At 38.2% G+C, this 13,962-nt stretch overlaps 1 protein-coding gene across 1 annotated transcript in view; it reads right to left on the reverse strand.

The window, feature by feature from the left end:
- Positions 1-13,962, reverse strand: part of LOC116966079 — a 59,719-nt gene that overhangs the window by 12,959 nt on the left and 32,798 nt on the right. Inside the window, exons 4-5 of the mRNA XM_033012237.1 lie at positions 11,111-11,329; positions 4,962-5,041 (exon numbers count right to left, since the gene is read on the reverse strand). Coding sequence (XP_032868128.1) covers positions 4,962-5,041; positions 11,111-11,141 — 111 coding nt within the window. The 5' untranslated portion in view covers positions 11,142-11,329. The remainder of the gene's footprint in view (positions 1-4,961; positions 5,042-11,110; positions 11,330-13,962) is intronic.

Raw genomic sequence — 13,962 nt, forward strand, 5'->3', positions numbered from 1 at the left:
GGAGTTGATAAAAACCCATTAGAAGTTCTATCTCTAGCTATAATTGCTGCATACAGTCTGCTTTTATGTTTTTTTTTGTATAATATTTTTATTGGAAGCATATACATATCGTAATCAAAATTACAATTTGTTTATCAATTACATATTGTTAGTAACTGGGATCCCAGCTATCAAAATAACTGGGGTCCTCGTTTATCAATTGCATATTAACACTGCTTCTAATTGTTTATTTTTATTTATAGATAGAAAGAAAGGAAAGAAAAAGATGAAAAAATAGAATAAATTACCAATAATACAGCTTAGGAAATAGGTCCGTAGATTATAAAACGTAAATATTCATCTAATCTTGGATTCAAGTTGCAGTCAGGCTTCCGTGCTGGACCAATGTACCCTTTCAGAAAATCAATAAATGGAGACAATATTCTAGCAAATAATTCTGATTTGTCAATTAAGACAAGTCTATTTTTTTCCAAATGCAAGGTTTCTGACATCTTCATAATCCACATTTTAATTGTGGGGGTTGTTGGGTTTTTCCAAAATTTTAATATTAATTTTTTCCCAATTATTATTATACTATAATCAAGGAAATTTCTTTGGCTTGTTGTATGTTTTAGGCTTTGTTCTGATATTCCTGATATTATTAGTTTTGGATCGGGATCCAATTGGATATTAACAACTTCAGAAATAATTTTTAAAATATCCGTCCAGAAATTTTTAATTTTTATAGAATTTACAAAAGTATGAGTTAAACTAGCCTCTGACTATTGACATTTGTCACAGATAGGGGAGTTATTTGTAAACATTCTATTTAATTTTGTTTTAGAGTAATGCAGTCTATGTAGTACTTTAAATTGTATTAAAGAATGTCTGGCATTTAACGAGCATTGATATATATGTTGTAGACCTTCGTCCCAAATATCTTTCATTATAGGTTGAGCGAATTCATTTTCCCATGCTTGTCTATATAATTCCGTCAACGGGAGCTCACTATCTAAAAGAGTATTATAAATGTGAGATATTAATTTATCTGTATTAGGATGTTTATTCAAACATTCATCAAGAGTCTCTGACTCTCTAGTTCTATATTCTTGTGTATGTGATTTAACATAATCTCTAAGTTGTAAATATCTAAAGACAATATTTGAATGTAGTCCATAATTCTGTTGTAACTCCTGAAATGAAAGAAAAATACATTTTCTATAAAGATGTCCCACCTTTTTAATTCTATAATTTTTCCATTGTACAAAACCTTTATCCAACACAGAGGGTTTAAATGAAGGATTATTTACAATGGGGAGAGTGATAAATTATCCAATTTTAAAGTATTTTTTAATTGTTTCCAAATTCGTACACCACTATATATTATAGGATTTTCACTATAGGTTTTTTAATTCAGTTTTGTGGGAGCTAACAGAATCGAGCCAATTTCAAAAGGCAAACAATCTTCCTTTTCCATCTTTAACCAGTCTGGTTGCTGATCCATATCTTTCAACCAGAAGTTCATATTTTTAATATTAACTGCCCAAAAGTAAAATAAAACATTTGGTAAAACTAATCCTCCATTTGTCTTGGATTTACATACATGTTTTTCACTTATTCTATGGTTCTTATAATCCCAAATAAAACTTATGACAATAGAATCAACTTTAAAAAAAAAATGTTTTGGGAGATATATATATTGATTGAAAGAGGTACAGTAATTGCGGAAGAATTTATGTTTATTTTTAAAATAATTATGATATTTGGGTTGCACAGTGGCACGACTTCTGCCTTAGTGTCAGAGTTTCATCATGATGTTGTGTGCTCTTTGCATGGAATTCGTACATACTCCCCGTGTCCGTGTGGATTTCTTCCGAGTGCTCCAGTTTCTTCCCATATCTCAAAGACGTGCGGGTTTGTAGGTTAATTAGCATTTGCAAGTTGCCCCTAGTGTGTAAAGTGTGGATGAGAAATTGGAATTGAATAGAACTAGTATGAATGGTGTGGTCTTCGTGGTAATGGTGGGCCGAAGGGCCTATTTCCACGCCGTATCTCTAATCCACTCAAAGAGAAAGAAAAAATCAAAGTGAACCCGACAGACAATGGGAGAAAGAGGAATTATAATTAACTCCATAGATTATTATCATTATTAGGAATGCAAATGCAATCAAATCAAATGGTATAATTTACTTTCACATCTTCGGTCTATAAAAGAGAAGTGCCCTTTTCTAATGGCAGTCGCTGTCCTCTAAAGTGTGAACAGATCAATTTCATTCCAATTTGTAGAATGTTCCAAGTTATCTGAATAAATCTGATGATATGTTATGGATGTCTTTACCCACATAAGTACAACAAAACTATACATCTATTTATCATAAATTGTTTGTGACTTTGCTTTGCTTGTACAGACAAATTGGAATCCCCTGAGATCTCTGAATATCTGGGTGTAGGTTTTAAAATCAGTGAAGATTCGAATTGACAAAACTTCATTTTGCTGCTGGGATTTGAGGGGCCTCCACTGACACTGAGTGAATCTGTTCTCCAGCACTCACATGCATGTACCAATAATAATTTGGTATTGCCTGGATGAACTCACAATTGTTGGACAATGGTTGTAATTGGAAAGGAATATTTGGCTGTTTAACACAAAGCCATCCCAAAAAGCTGGAAAGTGTGCAGAAAAGAGTTACAAGGATATTGCCAGGATTCAAGGGGCAGAGTTATAGGGAGACGTTAGAGAGATTGGGATTTAATCCTTGGAGTGTAGGAGATTGAGGGATGAATTTATAGTAATGAGGGGATTAGACAGGGTAAATGCATACATCCTTTTTCCCAGGGTTGGGGAATCAAGGGCAGAGATTTAAGGTGAGAGGGGAAAGATTTGAAAAGTTACTCGGGGATAACTTTTTCCACAAAGAGGGCATGAACTGCCAGATGAAGTGGTTGAGGCAGGTACAATAACAACATTTAAAAGGCATTTGGGCAGATACTTGGAAAATAAAGGTTTTACAGGGCTATGGGATAAACATGGGCAAACGGGATTAATTTAGATGGGCATCTTAGTCAGCAGGGAGTTGGGCCGAAGGAATTGTATCTTTGCTGTATTACTATGAAAATAAAGGGTACAATATGGAATGCAAGTTACACATGATTTTTGTTTGACCATTTTTTCTCTCTCATCCATATAGTAAATGCAGGTTAATTTGAAATAGCTGGATCTTTGTGATTTCTTCCCAATTTTACCTTTGTGGAACTTGAAGAATCTAGGCATAATCCACAGCATCAAAGAATTAACAATCTAAATACACAGTTAAAGAACTTCTGCATCTCAAGATGATTTCAAATACCAAGGAAAATATTTCTGATTTTCTTAAACACTTCTTTAAAAAAGATCTGTATGGTTGATTTCATTGGTGAGTTCCTTTATATTGAACAATTCATTTTGCAATAGTAGTTGCTGATAAAAAATAAATGCAATCTAATGCAAAGGAAAGATCACATAATTCCAGCCTAAATTTTCTTGAGACCTCTGATTTTCCTTGTTTTTTACACTATGTGTTATCAATCAATGAAATGTGATATTTTTGTATATTTATTTGCTTTTATATGCACCACTCCCAAAGTTCATAATTTATTTTATTTAATTCCAAGTTTGGAACACCACCTTCAATTGTGACCAAGAATTAATCTTTTTCCTTAAATCCCATTTATTGCAGGAAAATATCCATGATGTCAGAAAGTTTAGTGTCCCTTTAAGAGCAGAAATATTACGTGTAAGATTCAGAGTTACACAATCAAAAATAGAGGCTGTAATGACCAACTTATAAAGAACATCTAGGAAGGAGAATGATACTGTTAAAAGTTGATCATCAATGACAAAAGTGTATATTAAAATATCTGGAAAATCATACTGAAGTCAACTCAAAATGCATGATATGCAGCCAAATCACTTCCAAGCAGAAGCACCAAGTTGGCAATGTTTCCCTTCAATATATCTTTTATTTGATTTGTGTTTTCTGATCCAGTAGGTTTTAGATATTTTAAAGTTTCTATCGTTCTTGCAAAATATCTCCTGCATTGTGCTTTAAATAACTCATTTAAGTTCCTGGGAACCATCATCTCCAAGGACCTTAAATGGGAGGCCACAATTGACTCCACAGTCAAAAAGGCACAACAGAGGATGTACTTCCTGCAGTAGCTGAGGAAACACAATCTGCCACAGGCAATGATGGTCTATACGGAGAATCTGCCCTCACCTTCTTCATCATGGTCTGGTTTGGCTCAGCCACCAACACGACACCCAGAGGCTGCAGCGAATCGTCCGATCAGCTGAGAAGGTTGTTGGCTGCAACCTTCGCCCCATTGACGAACTGTACACTGCAAGGGCCAGGAAGCAAGCGGGTAAGATCATCTCTGACCCCTCTCACCCTGGCCACAAACTCTTTGAATCACTTCCCTCCGGAAGGCGACTCCAGACTATCAAAGCTGCCACAGCCAGACGTAAAAACAGCTTTTTTCCACGAGTAGTAGCTCTACTCAATAACGAAAAATCTGTAGCCCCCTTTTGCTCTGGCCATTCACATGTTTAATCGATAATGTTTTATTATTAATGTTTAATGTCTCATTCTTAATTGTCACTGTATGTTATGTTGTCACTTGCGAGCGGAGCACCAAGGCAAATTCCTTGTATGTGAACATACTTGGCCAATAAACTTATTCATTCATTAAAATTGGAACAGCATTCATTTCAAATATGATCAGCATAAATGCACAAAAGAGTGCTTTCAATTTTCATGGTCATGTAGGTGCCAGCAAGATTAATATGTGGGGGAAACTAAAAGTTCATAAAAAGTACAATGCGATATTTCACATTTTAATCTATCAGATGTTAAATTGTATACAGTGGGATTACTACAGTAAATGATGCAATTATAAAAACTCATTTTATGAGGTTATTTCTTCCATGGTGAACACAATATTACCTTTTTCACACGATCTTCAGACTGTTGGTCACAATACGTATCATTGCACTGATCAGCCCAGCCAAGTGCAAATGGAAACACTGTAAAAGATGTTTTTATCTTATTATATATTTTCACTTTATTTCAAACAGGTAGTATATTGCTTCACCTTAACAGGGCAATCGAAAGACATTGAACCACCCTAGAAAGAACAATGATCTGTAGTGCCCTCCAAAATGTTTGGGACAAAGACCCATCATTTATTTATTTGCCTCTGTACTCCACAATTTGAGATTTGTAATAGAAAAAAAAAATCACATATGGTTAAAGTGCACATTGTAAGATTTTAATAAAGGCCATTTTTATACATTTTGGTTTCACCATGTAGAAATTACAGCAGTGTTTATACATAGTTCCCCCATTTCAGGGCACCATAATGTATGGGACACAGCAATATCATGTCAATGAAAGTAGTCATGTTTAGTATTATGCATATCTTTTGCATGCAATGACTGCTTGAAGTCTGCGATTCATGGACATCACCAGTTGCTGGGTGTCTTCTCTAGTGATGCTCTGCCAGGCCTGTATTGCAGCCATCTTTAGCTTATGCTTGTTTTGGGGGCTAGACCCCTCAGTTTTATCTTCAGCATATAAAAGGCATGCTCAATTGGGCTCAGATCAGATGATTGACTTGGCCACTCAAGAATTGACCATATTTTAGCTTTGAAAAACTCCTTTGTTGCTTTAGCAGTATGTTTGAGATTATTGTCTTGCTGTAGAATGAACCGCCGGCCAATGAGTTTTGAGGCATTTGTTTGAACTTGAGCAGATAGGATGTGTCTATACACTTCAGAATTCATTATGCTACTGGCATCAGCAGTTGTATCATCAATGGAGATAAGTGACCCATTATATTCAGCAGCCATATATGCCCAGGCCATAACACCCCCATGTTTCACAGATGAGATGGTATGCTTTGGATCTTGGGCAGCCTTCTCTCCTCCATACTTTGATCTTGCCATCACTCAGATACAAGCTAATCTTCGTTGCATCTGTCCACACCCTTTTTCCAGAACTGTGGTTGCTCTTTTACAATACAATACAATACAATACAATTTATTTGTTGTCATTTGAACCCAGAGGTTCAAACGAAATTTGGTTTCTGCAGTCATACAAACACAAAGAAGAACCAAGACACAACACAATTTACACGAACATCCATCACAGTGAATCTCCTCCTCACTGTGATGGAAAGCAAAGTCTTATCTCTCCCCTGCACTCCTCGTTCTCCTCCCGATGTCAGAGTCAAAGCCCCCGGCGGGCGATGGTAAATAAGTCCCGCGGCAATTATAAAGCCGGGTGATGCAAGGCCGCGCTCCGGGTCTTGGTGTTGGAGCCCCCGGTGTGCGCTAACAAGTCCTGCGGCCATTTAAAGCCGCGCTGGGCGATATAAGGCCCCGCTCCAGGTCATCCTCAACCCCGCAACTCGGGCGGGTGAAGTCGCCGTTGCGGAAGCCCCGAAAAGCGGTCTCCCAGCAGGGACCCGCGGGCTCCCGGTGTTACTGTCCACCAGACCTGCGGTTGGAGCCTCCGAATCTCCTGGGTCGGGCCGCAGCAGCGCGCCACCACAGCTCCGAACTCGGCCAGCTCCACGATGGTGTGTAAGTCCGCAGCTCCGCGACTGGAGCCCCAGGTCGTTCCTGTTGGAGGCCGCTCCACGGTGCTCGGCCCCAACGACAACGGAGACCCGACAGAGAAATGGGTCGGGTTCTCCGTGCAGGGGAAAGATTTTAAAAAGTTTCCCCACCCCCCACACACATACTCAGTTTAAAAAATAAATAAAAACTACATACAAACGAGACAAAAAACAAAAAAAACGACAGACGGACTGCAGAGGCCGCTGCGACGTGAGTCGCGCCGCCCACCCGACACTTTATGCCACACTGTAACCCGGCCATCCTATTTAGCGACTATATGTGGTTTGCATCTTGCAATGTAGCCTCTGTATTTCTGTTCATGAAGTTTTCTGCGGACAGTGGTCATTGACAAATCTCCGCCAGTCCCTTTGCGATAAGTAAGCTCACCAGTGCTGTCTTTCTTCTTAAGGATGTTCCAAACAGTTCATTGTGGTATGCCTAAGGGTTGGCTGATGTCTCTAACAGTTTTATTCTTGTTTCTCAGTCTCATAATGGCTTCTTTGACTTTCATTGGCACAACTTTGGTCCTCATGTTGATAAACAGCAATAAAAGTTTCCAAAGGTGGCGGAAAAACTGGAGGAAAGACTAGGAGCTGAGCGCTCTCTCATACCTGCATTAAGGAGGCATTTAAACACACCTGAGCAATTACAAACACCTGTGAAACCATGTGTCCCAAAAATGATGGTGCCCTGAAATGGGGGGGACTATGTATAAACTCTGCTGTAATTTCTACATGGTGAAACCAAAATGTATGAAAATGTCCTTTATTAAAATCTGACAATGTGCACTTTAATCACATATGATTTTTTCTATTACAAATCTCAAATTGTGGAGTACAGAGGCAAATAAATAAATAATGGGTCTTTGTCCCAAACATTATGGAGGGCACTGTAACTGTGGGGTTACTAGCATCATTCACCAAATTGCAATATGCCATTGTTTCCTCGTGATATGTAAATAGAAACATAGAAAATAGGCACAAGAGAAGGACATTCGGCCCTTCGAGCCAGCATCGCCATTCAATATGATCATGGCTAATCATCCAAAATCAGTACCCCATTACTGCTTTCTCCCAATATCCCTTGATTCCATTTGTAAATTGTAGGTTTATTCTGGAACGAACAATATCATATTGAGATATACGTGATTATTTGTCCCAAACAGGAGAAAATTTGCAATACAATATAGTGGTTGGCACAGTGGTGCAGCAGTAGAGCTGCTGCCTTACAGTACCAGAGACCCAGGTTTGATCCTGACTATGGGTGCTGTCCGTACGGAATTTGTACGTTCTCCCTGTGACCATGTGGGTTTTCCCTGGGTGCTCCAGCTTCCTCCCACTAACCAAAGACGTACAAGTTTGTAGGTTAATTGGTCTCTGTAAATTGCCCCTCGTGTATAGGGATTGGTTGGGAAAGTGAGATAATATAGCAGGTGATTGATGGCTGGCATGAACTTGGTGGTCTGAAAGGCCTATTGCCATGCTGTATGTCTAAAATATTGGAGTACACTGGTGGCACAATTACACAAATAATGGTCATTTCAAAATATGTTACAGTGTGTAGTTTTCAAAACAAATGATTTTCTGATTAATCAGATCGATGGTCAGAATTATATGCATTATGTGCAGCTAATTCTCCAATAAACCTGGCTTTCTGGTTTAAATATTTTTTTTAAATGAAATCTGTTTCCCGACAATGGGCACATGGGTAATAATTTAGGAATATAATGTCTTTTACCCGCTGACATTTCTGCAGCCTGAAATTTTCATCTACTTTTAAGGTTTTTTTCTCCACAGAAAAAAAGAAAACAATTTAGTTGCATTATTATTCTGTTCCATAAGTAGTTTCAGAAAAACTAGCTATATGAAAAGATTTTAAGAACTTTTAAGAACTTCTATGTTTATTATGGTTTTCACACTCTCGGAATTTTGTAAATGCTATTGACCTAAGGAAATACTTCTTGACTACAGTGTACATTATCCTTATATGCAAATACAGCAGCCTCTGCCTGCAGGTTACAAGACAGAAAATATGTTATTTGCTTTCAGTCATCTTCTTTAATTTACATCTCGTTCAGACAAATCAGCTGTTATTAACAAGCCTTTGCCACTATCATCACTTGTGTCATTTAGAAATTCTCCTATCAAGGACTTCCCTTTTGTTCTCTCTATCCTCTCTTTCTCTGCAACTTGAAACATGTTTGATTACTAACTTTTCCCAGTTTTGAAGAAAGTTCATCAATGTAAAATATTAACTCTTTCATTTCACAGATGTTGCTTGACCTGCTGAGTAACCGTTTTCATTCTAGTTTTCTAGAATTTACAGTTTTTCATTTGTTTTTTGAAAATGTGAATTTCGTTTTACTGCTGGCCTTGAAGGGAGGTAAGTTGTTGAATAGGCTGGAAAAGGTCACATATTTCTTTTTGAAGTCCTTGGATTCTTTTTCTCCACCTTAACAAATATGAGTTTTAGTTCAATGCCTCATCTAAAAAAAGCAAATCAATCAATGCACCCTCAGTGCCACACTTCTTCATTGCTCAAGTCGAATGCCACGTTTTACTGCCTCACAGGAAAGAATGCCATGCACAGTGGGTACATTTTACGATTCCACACCATCTACACAGACTGCAATTTTTCTAATGAGCTGTTAGCTTTGCGAAAAGTCTCACAGGATTTACAAGATGTTGTAAGATTTTGCAGATTATTAAAGGAAACGAGTAAATTACAATGTGTTAATTGGTAAATTAGTTATTTCTATCAAAGTTTTTTAGATTTATTAATCACAATTATACATTAATTTATTCTTAATCAATTTCATACAAGTATTCAACCAGAAGAACACATTGTATTTTCACATCACGTTTTGCTATACATCTTGCTTAAAACCAAACAACATTCTATTTAGATATCAATGCAGGCTTAAAAAAAAATTAAAAGTATTATGCTTCTACCTCAGTTCTCCTTGTCAACAGCTTTCTTACATTCCCTCATCAGTTCTCAAGAAAAGTTATTTAACTTCCAGTTGTTATTGATTTGCTGTTTGGATTTTAACAGCATGTTCTTTTCTGCAGCTAATTCAACTCCTTTTAATCCCTTGTCAATTTGTATCTATGGTAAATACTCTGTCCATGCTAAAGTTGTGCAGGTACAATACATTCATACTTGATGGTAAAGCACCACACGTTTATTAGCAACATAGCCTTCGAGCCAGCACCGCCATTCAATATTCAGAGATTTGATGTCTACTTCAGCATTCTAATGACATCTTCATTGATCACACAAGTAGATGTCAAGAGCTCTTGATACTTGATCCTGGGATTCAGCACAATTATAATTCATACCTGCAAAGGTCATATTTCTAAACAAAAGCACGAGATTTTGCTTTGAGTATTACTATTGAGAGAATAATGGGACGCCTTAAAGTGAAGTCATCAACGCATATTGTTTTGCTTAGAGGTGAGAGAGCATGCTTTCTCAAGTAGGTAATTTAATTTCACTTTCATTTAAGAATAGTTGTGATTACTTGTCCAAATATTTGTGGTGTCCATTTTTATCTAAAAAGACTCCTGAGCTGCCATTGGACATTTCACTACATTAAAGGTATTGAATATTTGAAAGTTATTGTTCTGTTAGACAATCACCCAGATAATTTTATTTATGGCTTCACTTTAAGGCATCCTATTATTATGCAAACTGCCATCCAGAATTGACGTTTAGTTGCTTCCTGCCATTGAAAACCCATTTCATCCATAAATCACTCTTGGTTATTATTTACTGCAGGGTGCAGGTGAACATGTTGCTTGTGAACAAATTCAGCTATTTAGTCTTGAAATGTCTACTGATGTTGGACCATAATGCTTGGCATTTAACTAAGCAGCCTACAGCTGCGTGTGCAAATCATCAGGTGTGTGAAACTGTATCGGACTATGCCGCCACATCTTTATGAAGGAAAAAAGTAACATTGCAGGAGAAAATTATTACTTCAATTACAATAAAATTATTATATATTTCACATTCACGTTGTAGGAGTAGAATTAGGCCATTCAGCCCATCGAGTCTACTCCACCATTCAATCGTGGCTGATCTCTGCCTCCTAATCCCATTTTCCTGCCTTTTCCCCATAACCCTTGACACCCATTCTAATCAAGAATTTGTCTAACTCTGCTTTAAAAATATCCACCGACTTGGCCTCCACAGCCCGCAATGAGTTCCACAGATTAACTATCCTCTGACTAAAGAAGTTCCTCCACACCTCCGTTCTAAAAGCACCCTTTAATTCTGAGGCTATGAAGAGTTCTGAGTCTCTGGTCCGAGACTCTCCCACCAGTGGGAACATCCTTTCCACATCCACTCTATCCCATAATATGCAAACCCACTCATTCCCAAAATCATTCTTGTTTTTCACTGAGCCTAATTTCAATCTTATGAAGTATGTAGCTGAAACTGCATTTATTTGAAATAAAGTTTACCTACCAATGAATTGAAAATTAAATATATGGCTCATTGGTGTTTTTGAGGGCTTGATACTGTGGCAGGCAGAATTCCAGTGGTGCACCTCACACTGCAAGTCCTGGACAGCATCTTCTAACTGCTTCTGCAATTGTTTCTCAAACTTAGTAATCTCGTTGTTATTACACTTATTTGTGTAGAAATCTGCTTCCAGGCGGACACTTTTTTTTGGATTGTGATACACTGAAAAATATATGAGTAACAACAAATATGTCAGTAATCTGCCTGAAGATGCAACACATTTTAAATTAATTTATAAAATTGCAGAAGCCCTGGCTGAGATATGTGAATCATTGTTAGACATGGATGAGGTGCCAGATGACTGGAGGGTGGCTAATGTGTCTTATTTAAGAAGGGCTACAAGGAAAAACCTTGGAAATATGGATTAGTGAGACTAATATTTGTGAAAGGCAAGTTACTGGAGAGGTTTCTGAGGGATAAAATATATATGCATTTGGATAGACAAGCGCTGATTAGGAATAGACAGCACGGTTTTGTATGTCTTACGAATTTGATTGTTTTTAAAATAGGTAACCAAAAAGATTAACAAGGGCAATGCCGTAGATTGTTGTCTCTATAGATTTCACCAAGACCTTTGATAAGGTTCCACGTGGTAGGCTGCTCTGGAAGATTAGATCGCATGCAATCCAGGGTGGCCTAGCTGACTGAATACAATGGAAGGAAGCAGAGGCAGGTGCTTTTCAGACTGGAGGCCTGTGACAAATGGTGCTGGCCCATTGTTGTTTGTGGTTTATACCAACGATTGGGATGGGAATATACAAGGCATGATTGTTTGCAGATGACACTAAACTGGGTGGTATCAAACATGGTTATCAAAAATTACAGTAGGCTTTTGATCAGCTGAGTAAGTGGGCTGTAGAATGGCTAATGCAGTTTAATGCTGATACGTATGAGGTGTTGTATTTTGGGAGGTGAAACCAGGGAATCTTCACAGAGAATGGCAGGGCCTAGAAGAATGTAATAGAGCAGAGCAATCTAGTACAGGTACATGGTTCCTTGAAAGTGGTGTCACAAGACTACCGGTAGGTGGCAGAGCATGATGGCTGATTAGACAGAGAGCTCTGTACAGTCGGATAAATAGACCTCCCCTAAATTCAAAGTAAGCTGTGGTAGCTGTGTGGAATGAGCTTCCAGTGAAGGTGGTGGAGGCAGGTTCGTTTTTATCATTTAAAAATAAATTGGATAGTTATATGGATGGGAAAGGAATGGAGGGTTATGGTCTGAGCGCAGGTATATGGGACTAGGGGAGATTATGTGTTCGGCACGGACTAGAAGGGTTGAGATGGCCTGTTTCCGTGCTGTAATTGTTATATGGTTATATGGTTATAAGCGAGTATTTGAGTTTTAATGAGTACAGTACGAGTGGGGGAGTCAAAACAAAGAGCAGAAAGATGCAAGAAAAGATGCTAGAAAAGCAATAAACAGAAGGACAGGCTTGAAGCGACACAGACGAAGACAAAAACAAACAGGCTGGTGGAGACGATGTAACAGAGGCCCTTCATGAGGGATTAAAAAGCATAAGTACACAAATCAGCAAATTGAGAAAAGAATTAAAAGCGGACTTCACATCATTCAAAGACGATTTCAAGCGGTAACATGAGAGAAGAGCTGGCCGAACTTAAACATGAAATGAATCATCAGATGGCAGCAAATGCACAAGCAATACAAGACCAAAAAAACCGGAAGAAGCCGCCACCCGAATATTGGAGCTGGAAACATAGAGTGTCGCTGCAAACACTATACTCCAAGAAACACTGAAAGACCAGAAGTTACTTGTCGGCAAATTGAACGATCTGGAGTCCAGATCCCAAAGAAATAATCTGCAAATATACGGTGTGCCAGAGGGTGTGGAAGCTAGCTCAGTACCTCAGTTTGTGGAGAAACTGCTCAGAAGTGAAATGTCAATCTCTGAAATGACAGATTTACAGATTCAACGAGCACACAGATCCCTGGTACAGAAACCAAGCCACAGCTCCCCTCCGCAGGGCCGGATTTAGATGAAGAGAGGCCCTAGGCTATTCCACTTGTAATGCCCCTCCCAATCCCCCCCCCCCCCCCCCCACGATGAGAGGAAGATGGAAGAGTGCACCAGATTGACACCGATGTACAGTTGAGCGTGGACGATGAGATAAGGGCTGGAAAGCTGCGCTTTTTATTTATTGCTAGTGCTAGTGTTGAGTTATCGGCTTAAAACACTATTATTCTGAAATGGAGGGCAAGGAAAATTATGAAATGTTGTTTAGAGACTACAGTGCATTGTGACAGCATATGTAAGAAAGAAAAATATTATACACCAGGCCCGTACGATGCTTTTCAAAAAGGGGGGTGGCATGGCAGGATCACAAAAATGTTATGTGAAATAAGTGCAAAGTGCAAAGCTCAAAGACCCTTGCGGCCGGGGTCCTGAGCCCACTTAAGGGCCCTGCAAGCTCTGGGGTTTTATATGCTCTCTGGTGCACTCTGAGCCTTATTTTGGAGCATTTTTGCACCAAGTTTATGACCAATATTTCACAAATAATTTGGGTTGAGCCAAGAGTAATGAGTGGTTGGAATGGGATGATTGGGGTCATTGTTGTATACATTTTTTTTAAATCAAGAATTGAAGCTGTCCTTGTTTTAATAACCAAGTTGTACTGTAAAATGTTATAAAGGAGCATGCAAACACTGCAAATAAAATACTGTAAGTGTTTGCAATAAATAAAACCTTTTTTTAGAAAATGTTTTGTGTGTTGATTTGATTGCCTGTTACTGTTCGACTGTGTTAGTGTGTGCACATTAAAAATATGATGCAAAAT

The sequence above is a fragment of the Amblyraja radiata genome, chromosome 2, assembly GCF_010909765.2.
Source record: "Amblyraja radiata isolate CabotCenter1 chromosome 2, sAmbRad1.1.pri, whole genome shotgun sequence".
Taxonomy (NCBI): domain Eukaryota; kingdom Metazoa; phylum Chordata; class Chondrichthyes; order Rajiformes; family Rajidae; genus Amblyraja; species Amblyraja radiata.